At 35.1% G+C, this 13,496-nt stretch overlaps 1 protein-coding gene across 1 annotated transcript; it reads right to left on the bottom strand.

The window, feature by feature from the left end:
• Nucleotides 1-259: 259 nt before the first annotated feature.
• SEPT7 (Septin 4) lies at nucleotides 260-12,231 on the bottom strand. The gene is made up of 8 exons (XM_051216757.1): nucleotides 12,120-12,231; nucleotides 11,863-12,081; nucleotides 11,638-11,823; nucleotides 11,391-11,598; nucleotides 9,531-9,722; nucleotides 7,163-7,371; nucleotides 4,715-4,909; nucleotides 260-1,558 (listed from the first exon to the last, which is right to left on the bottom strand). Exons 1-8 carry the CDS (start codon nucleotides 12,126-12,128, stop codon nucleotides 1,280-1,282), a joined length of 1,497 nt encoding a protein of 498 aa, XP_051073837.1. The 5' UTR covers nucleotides 12,129-12,231; the 3' UTR covers nucleotides 260-1,279.
• Between the last annotated feature and the right edge of the window lie 1,265 nt (nucleotides 12,232-13,496).

Raw genomic sequence — 13,496 nt, 5'->3', positions numbered from 1 at the left:
GTATCGGTAACTGTTTTTAACGGAAGTATTCCAAACTCCGAATTGTCAAAACACTCTTACCTCTTTTAAGGCAAAGCATTTTGTGAGTAAAACTTGCTGTTATCTTCGTTTCGTCTCCTTTATTCCAGTTCAGCTAATGCAGAATATTGATAAGTGCAGTCATTCTCGTTGAACCGCTGTTGATGTCAGAGAGACTGGGACTAAAACCCAACTTATCCTCTTGGGTTAATATTCGGTTACTGAGATTGTTTATGCTTTGCAGATATATATTTCATGGGACGGAACTTTAGATTCAATCAATGATACCTCATTTACAGACCACCTTGTTTTGCTTGAATTAAACTTATTGTTTCCCGAAGTGGATATATCAATCAAAACGATTCTAGGTAGTGTAAACATCGCTCACCACAGAACTATTACTGACTTGGCCAATTTTCCCACCGACACGAAAACAAAACACTAATATATAGATGCGTATATTTATAAAATATGGATTGTTCGCATACCTTTCGAAAAGAATATAATAAAGCACGAGAATTTTGATTGTCAAATAAAAATATGAAGTAAAACAGATAAGTTAACATAAATGTTGTTATGAATGCAATAAATTTGTAAAGAAAAATGCAAATAAAGATAGTTTGATAGATACATGATTATACCTGTTTGTTCACATCATAACATGCATTGACTTGACGTTTATCGTTTAAAAAACACATTATTAGTGATAGTTAATTGAAATAAAGTCTAATCATTGCAAAACAACAAATCGTTACAGATTGAGGTCATAAATAATTTATACCTACCTACTAATAAATGATATTTTGATAATAACATTAATTATTAATACTAGTGACAATTTTTGATAGATAATAATTAATAATATACTCATATGGATTCTTTGTCACTCGGATACTGGAAAAGGAATAAAAACGACAGCATTGATAAAATCAAAATATTTAGTACAAAACGAAAACAGGGGCAACGACAAGAACGAAGAGAAAACACGAGGACTAGAAAAAACAGTAGTATCAGCAGCGAAAACAACAGTAACAATCAGGATAAGGAAAATTATCCGGTGATGTAAATGCAAATGAGGATCGTCAAAAATACCTGATTTTATAACATCAAAGGAATTATTCTGAAATGCACAAATACCGTAAATAGTAAACGGATACTATATTCAATTGATTTGGCTTAGCAATAGTGAAGAAATATAATCCCAATAGGGAACAAAATAAACCTATTATTTCACCAGTTCAAGAATATAATTTTTAAGAAATTAGAAAAGTCCTTTCTTTTTCTTTTCAGTTTTTACACGTTCTTTAATTACCTCATTCATAACTCGTTCACCAAGGCCTAGTGTTGGACCATTTGTCCCAATCTCTGCACCAATATCCCATTCACGCCAATTTTCTTCCCAATTTTGACGTTCTAGTTCAAATGCACGTCGAGCAGCTTCTTGTTCTAATTCTTGGGCTTTTAATTGTTCTCTCATTTGCTCTACACGTCGCATTAAATCAGATTCTAGTTCACGAAGTTTCTGATTTTTTTCTTCAACCTATTGAAGATACGTGTGATAACAATGAATTTAAATGTACACAATATTGCAGGATGAAATTAAAACCAAATATTAAAAGTGGAGATTATCACAAAAAGTTAGGTTGTATTGTTAGAATCATTATTGTAATACACAGCAAAACGTTAATAACTACCTCTAACTGTCAACAAAAAATGAAAATAAAGAATATACAGAGAAGGGTTTTTGAATAGTTCGCAACATTAGCAAATAAATGTATACAGTTTTTAAACCATGAGTAAAAAGATTATTTTAGTACAGAAGTGTTAGCGTGTAGTATAGAATAATGAGCAATAAATACACTTACCATACAAACCCCTCAACTGTGCTGCATGAACATTAAAGTCTGTTTAATATACAAAACGTTTTTACGCCTAATCATCCTGAAGAAATCAGTTATAGAATATAGATAAAAAAACATTTACGTAACAGAAGTTGGAGTTGTATGATACGGTAAAATGGGACGATTTGATTGACAGAAATCAAGATAAACGAAACCACTGCTTGATCCTGATCATAATAATGCAACAGCAGTGCTATTAAAATCTGTTTTACTTTAAATTCCTTGTTAATTAATAGGGAAATGTAAAAAAAGAATACTTACATTTAAAGTGAGTTACGCTCATCGAGTTTTATACTTAGAACTTTAAAACACTTTCCGTGCATTTTAAGACAGCATCAGAGCAACTCCATGGGTGTGTGGAGCATTTTGGTCTTCGTGAACAGAGTACAGCGACATCTCTCTTGAATCTAGCCTTTTCCGTTCAGCTTAGGTCTAATCGGTTTTACTCATTCCAAGCACCGCCAAGTTCTATCTCATTTCCGTAGCTATTTGACTGGTCCTCCTGATATCCCACATTATCTGGACATTCCATGTACCTATATTAATTGTTGCTCTAGTTGTTAGAAGGGGCATCGGCCTTATGACTTCCAAAGAATCTCGACTTTCATCATGAGGCGTTATAATTCTTCTGAATGAAGATCCTTCAAAACGGAGGGTAGAGTTTATGTTCTTTATTCTAGTAAGCGTTTTTTCTACGGGATAGGGTAGTTGACCCCATGCCCAATCCTCAATCTTTATCCCGGTTTACGACCGGCAGTAACCCTAGAAGAGCTACAGGCTGAGTTATTAAATTACTATTATAGTATTTTACATGCAACGTAATTTTAAATCAGAAATATCGGAATGATTTTTTTTCATCTGTATTTTATTTCACATGATTAAGTTAATAATTTCGGTATTCTAAAACTTATAAATTAAAAACAATGTTAGAAGTTGCAATATCTAGGTTAAGGGTGAACTCACAATTTTATTTATAGATAGATATTCCGTTATTGTTAATATTCATTAAAAATAAGATCACTATTTGTTTTTTTTTTTACTTTCACTAATAATATATGCTGTAACATATTTCCGGTTAGGATTTTATTCATCAAGCGAGCAATAATTAAAACGGTACGAATGCGTCTGAAAATAAGTTTTTTTTTGAACTTTTACGAACTTTATATTGAAAACCGCATTACACCAGTAGAAATTTTATGAGATTACTCTCATTACGGACTGACACCACCTGGAAAACTGGTAATAGTGAATATCTATTTACTGACTCAACGATATGTTCTCTGTTTCAAAGGTTATAGTCAAGTTTCAAACTTTGATATTAACAACAATGAGTAACATAGTCTTTAAACGAAATCAGTGTGATAACCTTGTTTTGCCAGTTACATATGTTGTGGTAAACCGTATTGCGTTACTTAAATTCGTATGAAGTATTCGATGATATCAGTTTTTCCAGTTTATCACCTGTAAAACATTACACGCAAGAACGGCTTATTAACACCGAACATTTCACATTCAGTCATGAAATAAGCTTAGTCTCTTGAAGTACAAACTTGCTTTCTTACGCCCGTTACCGCTCGTAGAGGTTTGGGCACCCGGGCAGTATCACAGCCCTCACATATATCAAATGAGATCTGTGTGGCGCATATGTATTTGGTGCCTCCTTGTACCAATATCTATGTGTTAAAGTAAAAAATAAATAAATGCAAGATACTCAATGTCCATTTGCCGCATACCATCACCAAAAGCCTACTGTTGGAAAGAACAAACCAACTTCCAACTGAATAGTTAATTAAGAAAAGACACTGGAAGTGGACAGGAGATACATGGTGGAAATTACCAAACTGCATCACGATGCAAGCTCCAACTTGGAATCGTGAAGGGAAAATATAAAGAGGAAGACCAAAGAACGCACTGCGCCGGGAATCGGAAGTAGACACCAAAAGAATGAATGGCACTTGGAAACAATTAGAAAGGATAGCCCAGGACAGAGTCCGATGTAGAATGCTGGTGGGCGGCCTATGCTCCTTTACGAGGAGTAACAGTCGTAAGTGCCCCCTAATGCCCTGGTACGGTCGAGCGTGAGGAGAGTCCACTCTACCTCTTGAAATGCTCTCATATGGCCACGTACACACAATCACTGTCATGGAAGTCCGACTCACTACATTCTCACGGAATTACTGTTGTTTACGAAATTAAGGACGAAAATCGAATGTCCGAGGCTTTAACTGGGTTGGTGGATATGGAGGATCCACCTAAGGGAGTTGGAAAACCCTGATTACAAATCACTGGTGTACATGGGCTTCAGTGTCATGAGGGAACAAATGCCGTATGAACCTATTATTGGTCACCGGCTACCATGGGACTGCATCTCTCAATGTTGCTCCACTGTCAGGAGTGTGGCCGCGGACGAAAGTCAAGTGCTTCGGTTTGGGCACTCGGGCAGTATCACAGCCCTCACACAAATCAATAATAACTACTTCAGGCCTGATTGATATTGTATGGCACATATGTATTTTGGTGCTCCCCTATACCAATGTCCATGTGTTCAAATAAATAAATAAAATGAGTAAGTACTTTACTTGTCAATGATAATTATACTTTGTTCTGACATCTTGTGCATAAAATTAGTATTTAAGATACCGTGATCACTATAAAAGACCAACTATGAATATAGAAATCTATTTGTATATGTTGGATAACATTTCATATATTAATATTGGCGCAAAGTACTTATCTGAAGCTATTTTAACCGAGGTACAGGATCTTAAAATCGATCGTGTTTAAATTTGACTTACTTTCTGGTCGAATACAGCTTCCATTTCTGCTTCCATTTTACGCATTTTGGCTTCATGTTCTTTTTTCTCAGCTTCCATGAGAGCCATTGGATCTTTACCATCACGTGTTTGAAAGTGGCTCTCCAAAGCAATGCCTGAAAGTTTGGCATTTCGGTAATTTTCATAATGAACATTATGAGTCACATCACGTAATTCCTAATCACAAAATAAACAAACAATACTGACCGGTTAACAGCAAACATCGAAAGTGTAAATAAAATATTGGGATAATAACTGTATTACAAACCATATGCAACAAGATCATAAATACTATTATTAAGAATCCTACAGTTTTTGTTAAGTCCAGTAAACTCCTTAGTCAATATTTGACTCTTCCACAGGATTACCGGTAGTTAAAGAATAAGAGGAATTTAGTTACGGTCACTATTTACCGTAGTCGGCGCTAGGAATATTCACCCTTATTATTGTTTCTACCGAAATGTATTCCATGGTATCATAAAAGTTAGGTAGGGTAGTTGTAGTTTTTAGTGAAATTTTCATAAGTCATTAGCAGTAAATAACAAAGTTTGATTGGATTTATTATCAAAAATAAAATCTGTTTTATTCACCCTTTAAAAATATTAAACGTAACAATGTAGTTTTCTTAAACAAAAGAAATTCATCATTTTCAAGTTAATAACTATAAATTTAAACAGACTGAAAATTCAGGACTACCGAATTATTTTATCTTGTTGTTACTTTTATTGTTTGATACAATTATGCATCTTTTTTTAAAGATTATGAAATAAGATCAAACCTTGCTTCACTTATCAATATTTAGGCAGATAAATAATTTTATAGTCAGTCATTGTATGAAAGTGTGTGTAACGTATATAAGGCTATTATACGATTTATTTCTTCATATACCGGTGAAAGAAACCAAATGGCGAATAATTATAAATGATTTTGTAATCAATTGTTAGTGATTACCAATGAGTTGATACCATAAGAATAGAAGAACAGATATAAATTGTGGAGGTCTAAACGGTTATGCATCGTAACAGAACAGAAGGGAATTAGTCGACAGTAATGAAAATGAAGTAATTAACACAATAATGGGATGAATAACTAAGAACCAAACTGACTACTGATTTTTAACATTTTAAAGATCCTATATGAATCAATTGTATAGTTTACACCAATAATCACTGAATTTATCGGTGGGTATCATGTCTTAGTTTGACTGCCCTAATCTTTTCGAATTATAAGTCATGTTTTAACATCAAGACTGATAACTGAGATCAAAGGAAATAAGTAGAAAAACTTTGATTTTCATGGTTTTATAATTAATGATGATTGTCTTAAAATACAGAGATTAAAAAAGCATGGGATAGAGAAAATAATCATTTGGATACGGTCGCTACACATTGGCAACATTGACACATAGGACTTAAGTTAGCCCTTAATCCATTAGCGAGAAGTGAGAAAAGAGAAATTCCAGCGGAAAATAGCTACGCAAAAGTATTGTATTCAAGCAAACAAGAATCAGCACACCAAATTATAAAGATTTATATCATTATATTATATGACAGAATCTTACTGGATAATAAAATCTGGGTTTTAGAAAACCGTAAGGGTTTTCTAGCATTACTCCACTTTTGATTGTAGTTAAAATAAAGTCAAACTGTATTGTAAACCAATTTTAAACTAAAAATAATTTAAACAAAGTATCGATTTCCACATATTATGTGGAAATCAATTTACAAACAATTTGAAGTAAAATGTCTACTAAATGGAAAAGATAATCATTACAACAAACAACCTAAAATTATTCAACCGATTATAGTTAAATTTCATGTGCTTACATTTAACTGTCATTGTTAATCAACTAAATTCAATGAAATAGCCATTAAGTATCAATCAGAACGCAAAATTCAATGTTTGGTGTGATCCATTGTATTAAACAGATCTACTATTAGACAAGAATGAAAATGATATTTCTAAAGTGATAAGGGTGAGGTAATTCCGTATAGGGATATCAATGTAGTAGTAGTAGCAGCTTGTTTATTGATAGTCAATAGTATTTCAAGTTTTTACACTGCAAGAATGATCAATTCGATAGAAAAACAAACAAAACATGGTTGTCATGTTCCACATCAAGTGGAAAAATGAAAATGATGTCTTATTGAAAAACTCCAGGAAACTGAGACTCAGTCTTATTTACACCAGGCTTAACGCTTGTTTTTTGAAAATACATTTATAATCATGATCCGACTATAAGCATAACTAAAAACAAGACTTATTTGGGTGTATAAGCTCTAACCATAAACCGTAAATGACAAAAGACATTAAACAGAAAACGTATTTATCAATCCGTCATACATGATACAATCTACTTTGAGAATACACATCAAATCCTTAAGTATACCAAACGCCTAAGAATTTGTGAAAATCTTTTTTAAATCCCACCTGCATGTAAACGCTTAACAAAAGATACCGTATGGCAGCAAAATCGTTATGATCCATGTTTTCAACCTCGACGATACCCCAAGGATAAGAACGTGCTCGAACCCGAACTCCAGCATTATTAGTAATCAGTGTATTAGCTCCGACAATAGCAAAGGGAACCCTATCACGTAGCCGTCGTAGTTTAACTAATTCCTCATCGTTGCTCCGATCTATTTGAAACAGAAAAGTCGGTATACTGAAAAATGTGACATTTTTATGTACCAAAAATGATTTTATAAATTCTGAGAACAAAATAAATAGTCCCCATAAAATGAAATAAATTACACTTAAGTAAAAGGAAAAATGATATGTATTAGTGGAAATAAAATAATAATTGGTCGTTGAGCGTGGACAAACAACCACAGCCTACGGGCTATTAAATATGTGATTTTTCTTCCTATCATTGATTTCTACTCCGAACTCACTGAGTATGACTGCTTTTATTGAATAAAGTATTATCTAGTGTTAATCTAGTTTTCTATTTCGGGTCGTGAATCTTAGTTCTGATATAACGTAATTATCCTTATTAATGTATTATCGTAATATACGCTAGAAATAAAAAATATTTTAAACATTCGTTATATAAAAAATCACAACTATAACAAACAGATATTTATCTCAAAAAAAAGGGAAAAAACTAAAAAGGGCTTTTATAAAAAACGGTTGAGTAGAAAACATGATCCCCAACTAAAGCTGATTTGTTAAGACTGTTTTATAAAAAATATTTTCATTCGCCAAATCAGATGATTGAGAAGTGTTAATACTGAGTCAAATGCATGGGTTCAATACTGCTGAATATGATGTGGTCATATTTGGCACGCAGTTCATGCGAACAGAATGTAACGGGAAAACCTTAACGTCAATTAATTTTAGATCCGTTGCCCAACCTCAGTATTGACTTTCTTAATTTGAACCCAAAAAACAATCAAACAATAGCGCTCTCATTTTTTAATTGTAAGATGATTTTTAGGGGGGTAATACTTATATGATGGGCTCGTCTAGTAGTACGTATTTAGGTTTTTCTCTTTTTATACTTATGCAAACTGATTGATTTGATTTATCATCCTTCTTAAATCTAAATCTACTTTTACACAGATAACGATAAAATTACATATATACTCCTTATTAGCTTACAACTATTAGATTGGCATTGGATGTTTGGGATGTGATTCTCAACCTTAAGATGCAAAACTTTGTTTCAGAACTAACCTGCATCAGCGACTGAACTAATGATAGGGAGTCAAATCGTTGAGCCTGTAGACCGCTTTACTTACCTTGGGAGTCATCAGTCCCGATGGACTGGTATCTGACAAAATATCGGCACGGATTCAGAAAGCCCAATTGGCTTTCGCCAACTAGCATCACTTGTGGCGTAAGTGAGACATCCATCTGGCAACCAAAGGTCGAGTTCACTACGCAGCAGTTCGCTCTGTTCTCTTGTATGAATGTGAAACATGGCCATTGAGTAGAGGATATTTGTATCTTACTACTATTCGATCACAGGTGTCTTCGGAATGTTCCTTGTGTATTTTGAGACCACTGGGCAAGCAATGCCGAGATTAGGTATAGGCTATTAGGTTAAGATGCCAAATTGATTGGTGTAGTAAATCTTCACAAACTGAGGTGGTTGAGACATATTTCACGTATGCCCAACCACCTACCACCTGGGGGCAATGTTGTCTGATGTAGGAGTAGATTGAAATAAAGTTAGAAGAGGCCAAACGAAGTCACTGACAGTAAAACCGAGTCAAGTTTGAAGGTGTAGACCACCTGGTTGAAGTCCTTGTAACTTGTCATCAATGGTTAGAGATGTTAAGTGACATATCTCAGAGCCATAGCGGAGGTGCAGTTGTTACTTGTCTTCTTTAAGAATCTGGACCCCGAAATCTCCCTATACATTTTTTTCTGTTCTTTACTTACATTTTTACCACTACAACTGATATTGTTATCACCTCTATTACTCTGAGATCTATCTTGAAGCAATTCTATCTCACCGTACTAATGTGATGTTGTAACTTAAAGCGGTGTGTGTCAGATCCCACTTTGATTTTTAAATAAATGATTGTTGCGTGAAAATTCAAACGAAGTAACGTTTTATACCCCGAAAACATCCTTCTGAAAATACCAGACTAGGTAGTAACTCGAGGAATTCTGAGATATTTTTATAGACATAAATGTACAAGCAAACTTGGTTAGGTACCTGTTATGATATTCACAAAACGACACAGCAGTGGTATGGATATAAATATTGGTAAACAGATCATTCAGTTTCGAGAAGATATTCTGAGTACAAATCAACAGCTGAAAATAAAGACACCAACATAATTACCTGAGCATTCAGGTGGGTCGATAAACTCGAATACGCGTATCTTTCTAGATGCTAAGTCACTTAGTATTGTTTTCTTGAATTCACGACATTCTTCTGGAGTCAATGTGTCAGCTTTAGCGATCACGGGAATTACGTTAACCTTATCTTGTATGCGCGACAGGAATTCTAGATCCAATGGTTTCAGTGAATGTCCTGGAAAAAAAGTGATAAACATTGAAGCGTTAGTCTTTGATAACAAAGTCAAACTCATTGAGATTTCAATAAAAAGATAGTATGATCGATTTTCAGAGTTCTTTAATATGAATAAAATTACAGAAACAATGAACAACTTGACTACATCAGTACTTCAAATAAACGCAACTGATTTATCCATATTTAATGTGTTGATTTGCATTACGTTTCATTCGAAAAACCTGGATAACCTGAAAAATATAAGGGCTTTAGAACTTAACTCTAACTAATTAAGTAACAAGATAAGTTATGCTCTCTAACATTCTCATGGAACGCATTGGGTACGATAGGCATGAAGAAACCTTCCAATTAAGTGTAAAGTATAGTATAAAAACAATATGTTGGTTTGGTCCTATAAAGTGCCATTAAGAACAAGTCGGATGAACTGAATGGAATGCTATCTTTGCTTGTCTTTAAGCAGACAGCAAAAGCCAACCTGGGTTAACTTATGGAGTTGAAACTGGTCTATATAACTTAGTAACCAATATTCAAATAAGTTCTGAAAAAAAACTGTGTAACCGGAATAAAATAACCAACCAGTCGGAAAATGTCACAAAATAGTCCACAACTCCATACAATTTTGAGTTTGACTTTAATGGATAGATCAATTTCGAACACATTCTGAATTTGTGGGATGCTCCAAAAGACAGGCAAAACCTGACCGAACGTTATTGATTGATAAAAACTCAGAACAGAAGTATGCCTATCCAAACATTTTATGATTCATCAATGAATTTTTGACTAATGAATTACTTTGAGACATATTATTGTGAAAAACGGAAATTTTAAACACTCGCCAAATTAATTTACTAAGCTTAAAAATACAAACGAAAAGATAACATAAGTGAAAAATGTGACAAAAATTCGCAATTCTGAAAACTAACCCCATCAATAAAGCTCTTTACCAGACAAATTTGTGCAGTGATATTAATTATCCAAAACTGGAATAGTGACTGATATATTGTCTGAAAAAACTGGACATCAGTTTGTCTCCAACCACACAAATAACTTATAAGTTTGTGGAAGTAACAGGGTACTTTAAGTATATCAATAGATTAACATGAATAATCAAGTCTAGAACGCCTGGTACGGTCAAGCGTGAGGAGAGTCCACTCTACCTCTTGAAATGCTCTCATATGGCCACGTACATACAATCACTGTCATGGAAGTCCGACTCACTACATTCTCACGGAATTACTGTTGTTTACGAAATTAAGGACGACAATCGAATGTCCGAGGCTTTAACTGGGTTGGTGGATATGGAGGATCCACCTAAGGGAGTTGGAAAACCCTGATTACAAATCACTGGTGTACATGGGCTTCAGTGTCATGAGGGAACAAATGCCGTATGAACCTATTATTGGTCACCGGCTACCATGGGACTGCATCTCTCAATTTTGCTCCACTGTCTTGTGGATTGAACCTCTAGGTCAAAAACTCGGGTTGTAACCCTCCAAGAAAACTACATACTTCAATTTGAGAGACTGGGCAGTATTCCAGCCTTCATACAAACCGAATAATTTGTATGGTGCATATATATTTGGTGCCACATTGCACCAACGTTTATGAGTTTGAATAACTAGATAAATAACATGATTATTTTTTGTACATTCGGCATAACAAATTTACCTGTCGGAGCAATAAAGTAAATACATGCATGGATACGCTGATCTGGGATGCTCTGACACGGACGATTGACTCGGCTCTCTCCAGAAATGTAATCATCGAAGCGCGAAATAATATTATCCAGAACCGGTTGCCAACAGTTAGTATTATCTATACAGTCGCCGAACCCTGGAGTATCGATCAAATTGAGCTTTAGATAAACACCATTTTCCTTGAAAGGTAAAAAACGCTTTGTAACTTTAGATATTACTTTAAGTATAACTGTGTGTGACTGAACACAAGTAGTTTTTCTCTGACGTTTAGATGGGCCAGGGTGATCGGTGTTATAAACTTCACTGAGAAACAGTGAATTCACGAACGTGGACTTTCCAACGCCTGATTCTCCAACAACAAGGATGTTGAATTCAAACCCCTTGCGAACAGCTTTCCGATAAATCTAACGCTAGGAAAAACATCCGGAATTCGACAAGCAAACCTGGTTAGGTAAGTTGGAGTAACCAACGTAACCCTCAACAGAAGAAATTCCATTTGCAAGTGCCGTAGCTAAACCGTTTACGTGAGCTCCTGAGTCATTTTTAAATTCTCTATCAACATTTGAGTCCTTGGACTGGATCTTTAATGAATCCAGATTTGGTAAACCATCTTTTCCAAGATAAGCACTTCTCTTACTAGCTCCATTGTGAAGTGGAGACTGCTGTTTGATATGAATTAACAAATTAATATGAAACTTACATAAGACATGCCTATAAAATTAGAAACCAGACAAATCCCAGCCCTTAGTACCGTGGAGAATTGAAACACCCGCCCGATTATAAGCTACTGAATAGCTGACACTTAGTAACGCAGAAGGGGATAGCAGATTTCTAAAGATGTGCTGCTGGAGTATATAGAGGGGGTCACAAACATTAAAAAGTTTGAACCCATCATTGATCCGATAGACACTCTTCAAAGTATATATTTCAATTTATTAATACCGCTACCACGCTCGTTTCAAAAACGGCAGTTATTTTTGTACTTGTTGTGATTATCCTTGTACTTGTTGCACCAAAAGTGCTTTGGCTAAGGTTTGAACCTTTTGCTAAACGTTGTCCTTTGGTACTTTTTTTACTTATTGACTGACACTCGTGTTCACATTGTGATCATATTGTGTTTTAAACCTTTCTAATCAAATTACAATGGTTAGTAAGACTCATAAATGTGGGAAACCAAACTGCTTGTTCCCCGTTGGGAAGGGAATGCAGTGCGATGAATGTAAAAGGTGGTACCATAAGTTCTGTACACGTCTAAGTCCTACGGCATACAAAAGATGTTTGAAGCCTAGCTCACACTGGCTTTGTATGTTTTGCTGTACAAATAAAAAGTTACTAATTTAGGAGGCTATGAGTCTATTGGCTTTGGCCTGTAAGAAAATTGATGGCGGTTGCGCTGATAACACGAGCACTGACGGTGAAGAATTTGTCAGTGTAGTACATGCTGCTACCGGACCCGCTAAACACCCGACTGTGATTGACAGGAAAGTGAAATCTCCGTTAACGTTAACGAGGAGTGAATTGCCGCTTGATATTGACATCGGTAAGCATACACCTCAAGTGGAAATTGAAGACCCGGATAAAACTGTACCGTTCCAAATAGTCCCGGGGTGGCTGTCCTGAGTGATGATAAATGGACTTCAGTAAGGAGAAGAAAAAGGCTGTGGGCAAAACACATCTGGTTAGCAAGTCATTGGAAGAGACGGTGTCAGAAACAGAAACTCCACTGCGTGTCAAGACAGATCTCTCTGAGAGGTCAGTCATTATTCATAAGTTAAGAGAATCTTCCGATAAGGCTAGATTTGAACACGATCTCGGTCATATTAAGTCCTTAATAAGTAAACTACTCCCATATACAGTTTCAGGAGTTAGTATTTGTAGGCTTTACAGAATAGGACAAAAGGTGGATTCTGAAAGTCCTCAGAAAAACCGCCTCTTGAAGGTTACATTTGCCACGGTTGAAGAAAGAAATCTGATTCTAGGTAACTCACGTAAACTGATTGGATCCGGAATATACGTCCGTGAGGATCTCTGTCTATCTGATCGTACTAAGAGACGAGCTGCAGAAGTGAAAATAAAC

Source organism: Schistosoma haematobium, chromosome 1 (genome assembly GCF_000699445.3).
Source record: "Schistosoma haematobium chromosome 1, whole genome shotgun sequence".
NCBI lineage: Eukaryota > Metazoa > Platyhelminthes > Trematoda > Strigeidida > Schistosomatidae > Schistosoma > Schistosoma haematobium.
The sequence above is the reverse complement of the archived record's forward strand: the minus strand, read 5'-3'. Positions and strand labels throughout refer to the sequence as shown.

Bases quoted from the DNA above. Each gene is read 5' to 3' on its own strand.
- SEPT7 (XM_051216757.1), bottom strand. The intron at 11,824-11,862 runs GTTTGCTTGTCG...TCCTAGCGTTAG, and splicing joins ACTCCAACTTACCTAACCAG to ATTTATCGGAAAGCTGTTCG. The intron at 1,559-4,714 runs GTAAGTCAAATT...TATCTTCAATAG, and splicing joins AAGCTGTATTCGACCAGAAA to GTTGAAGAAAAAAATCAGAA.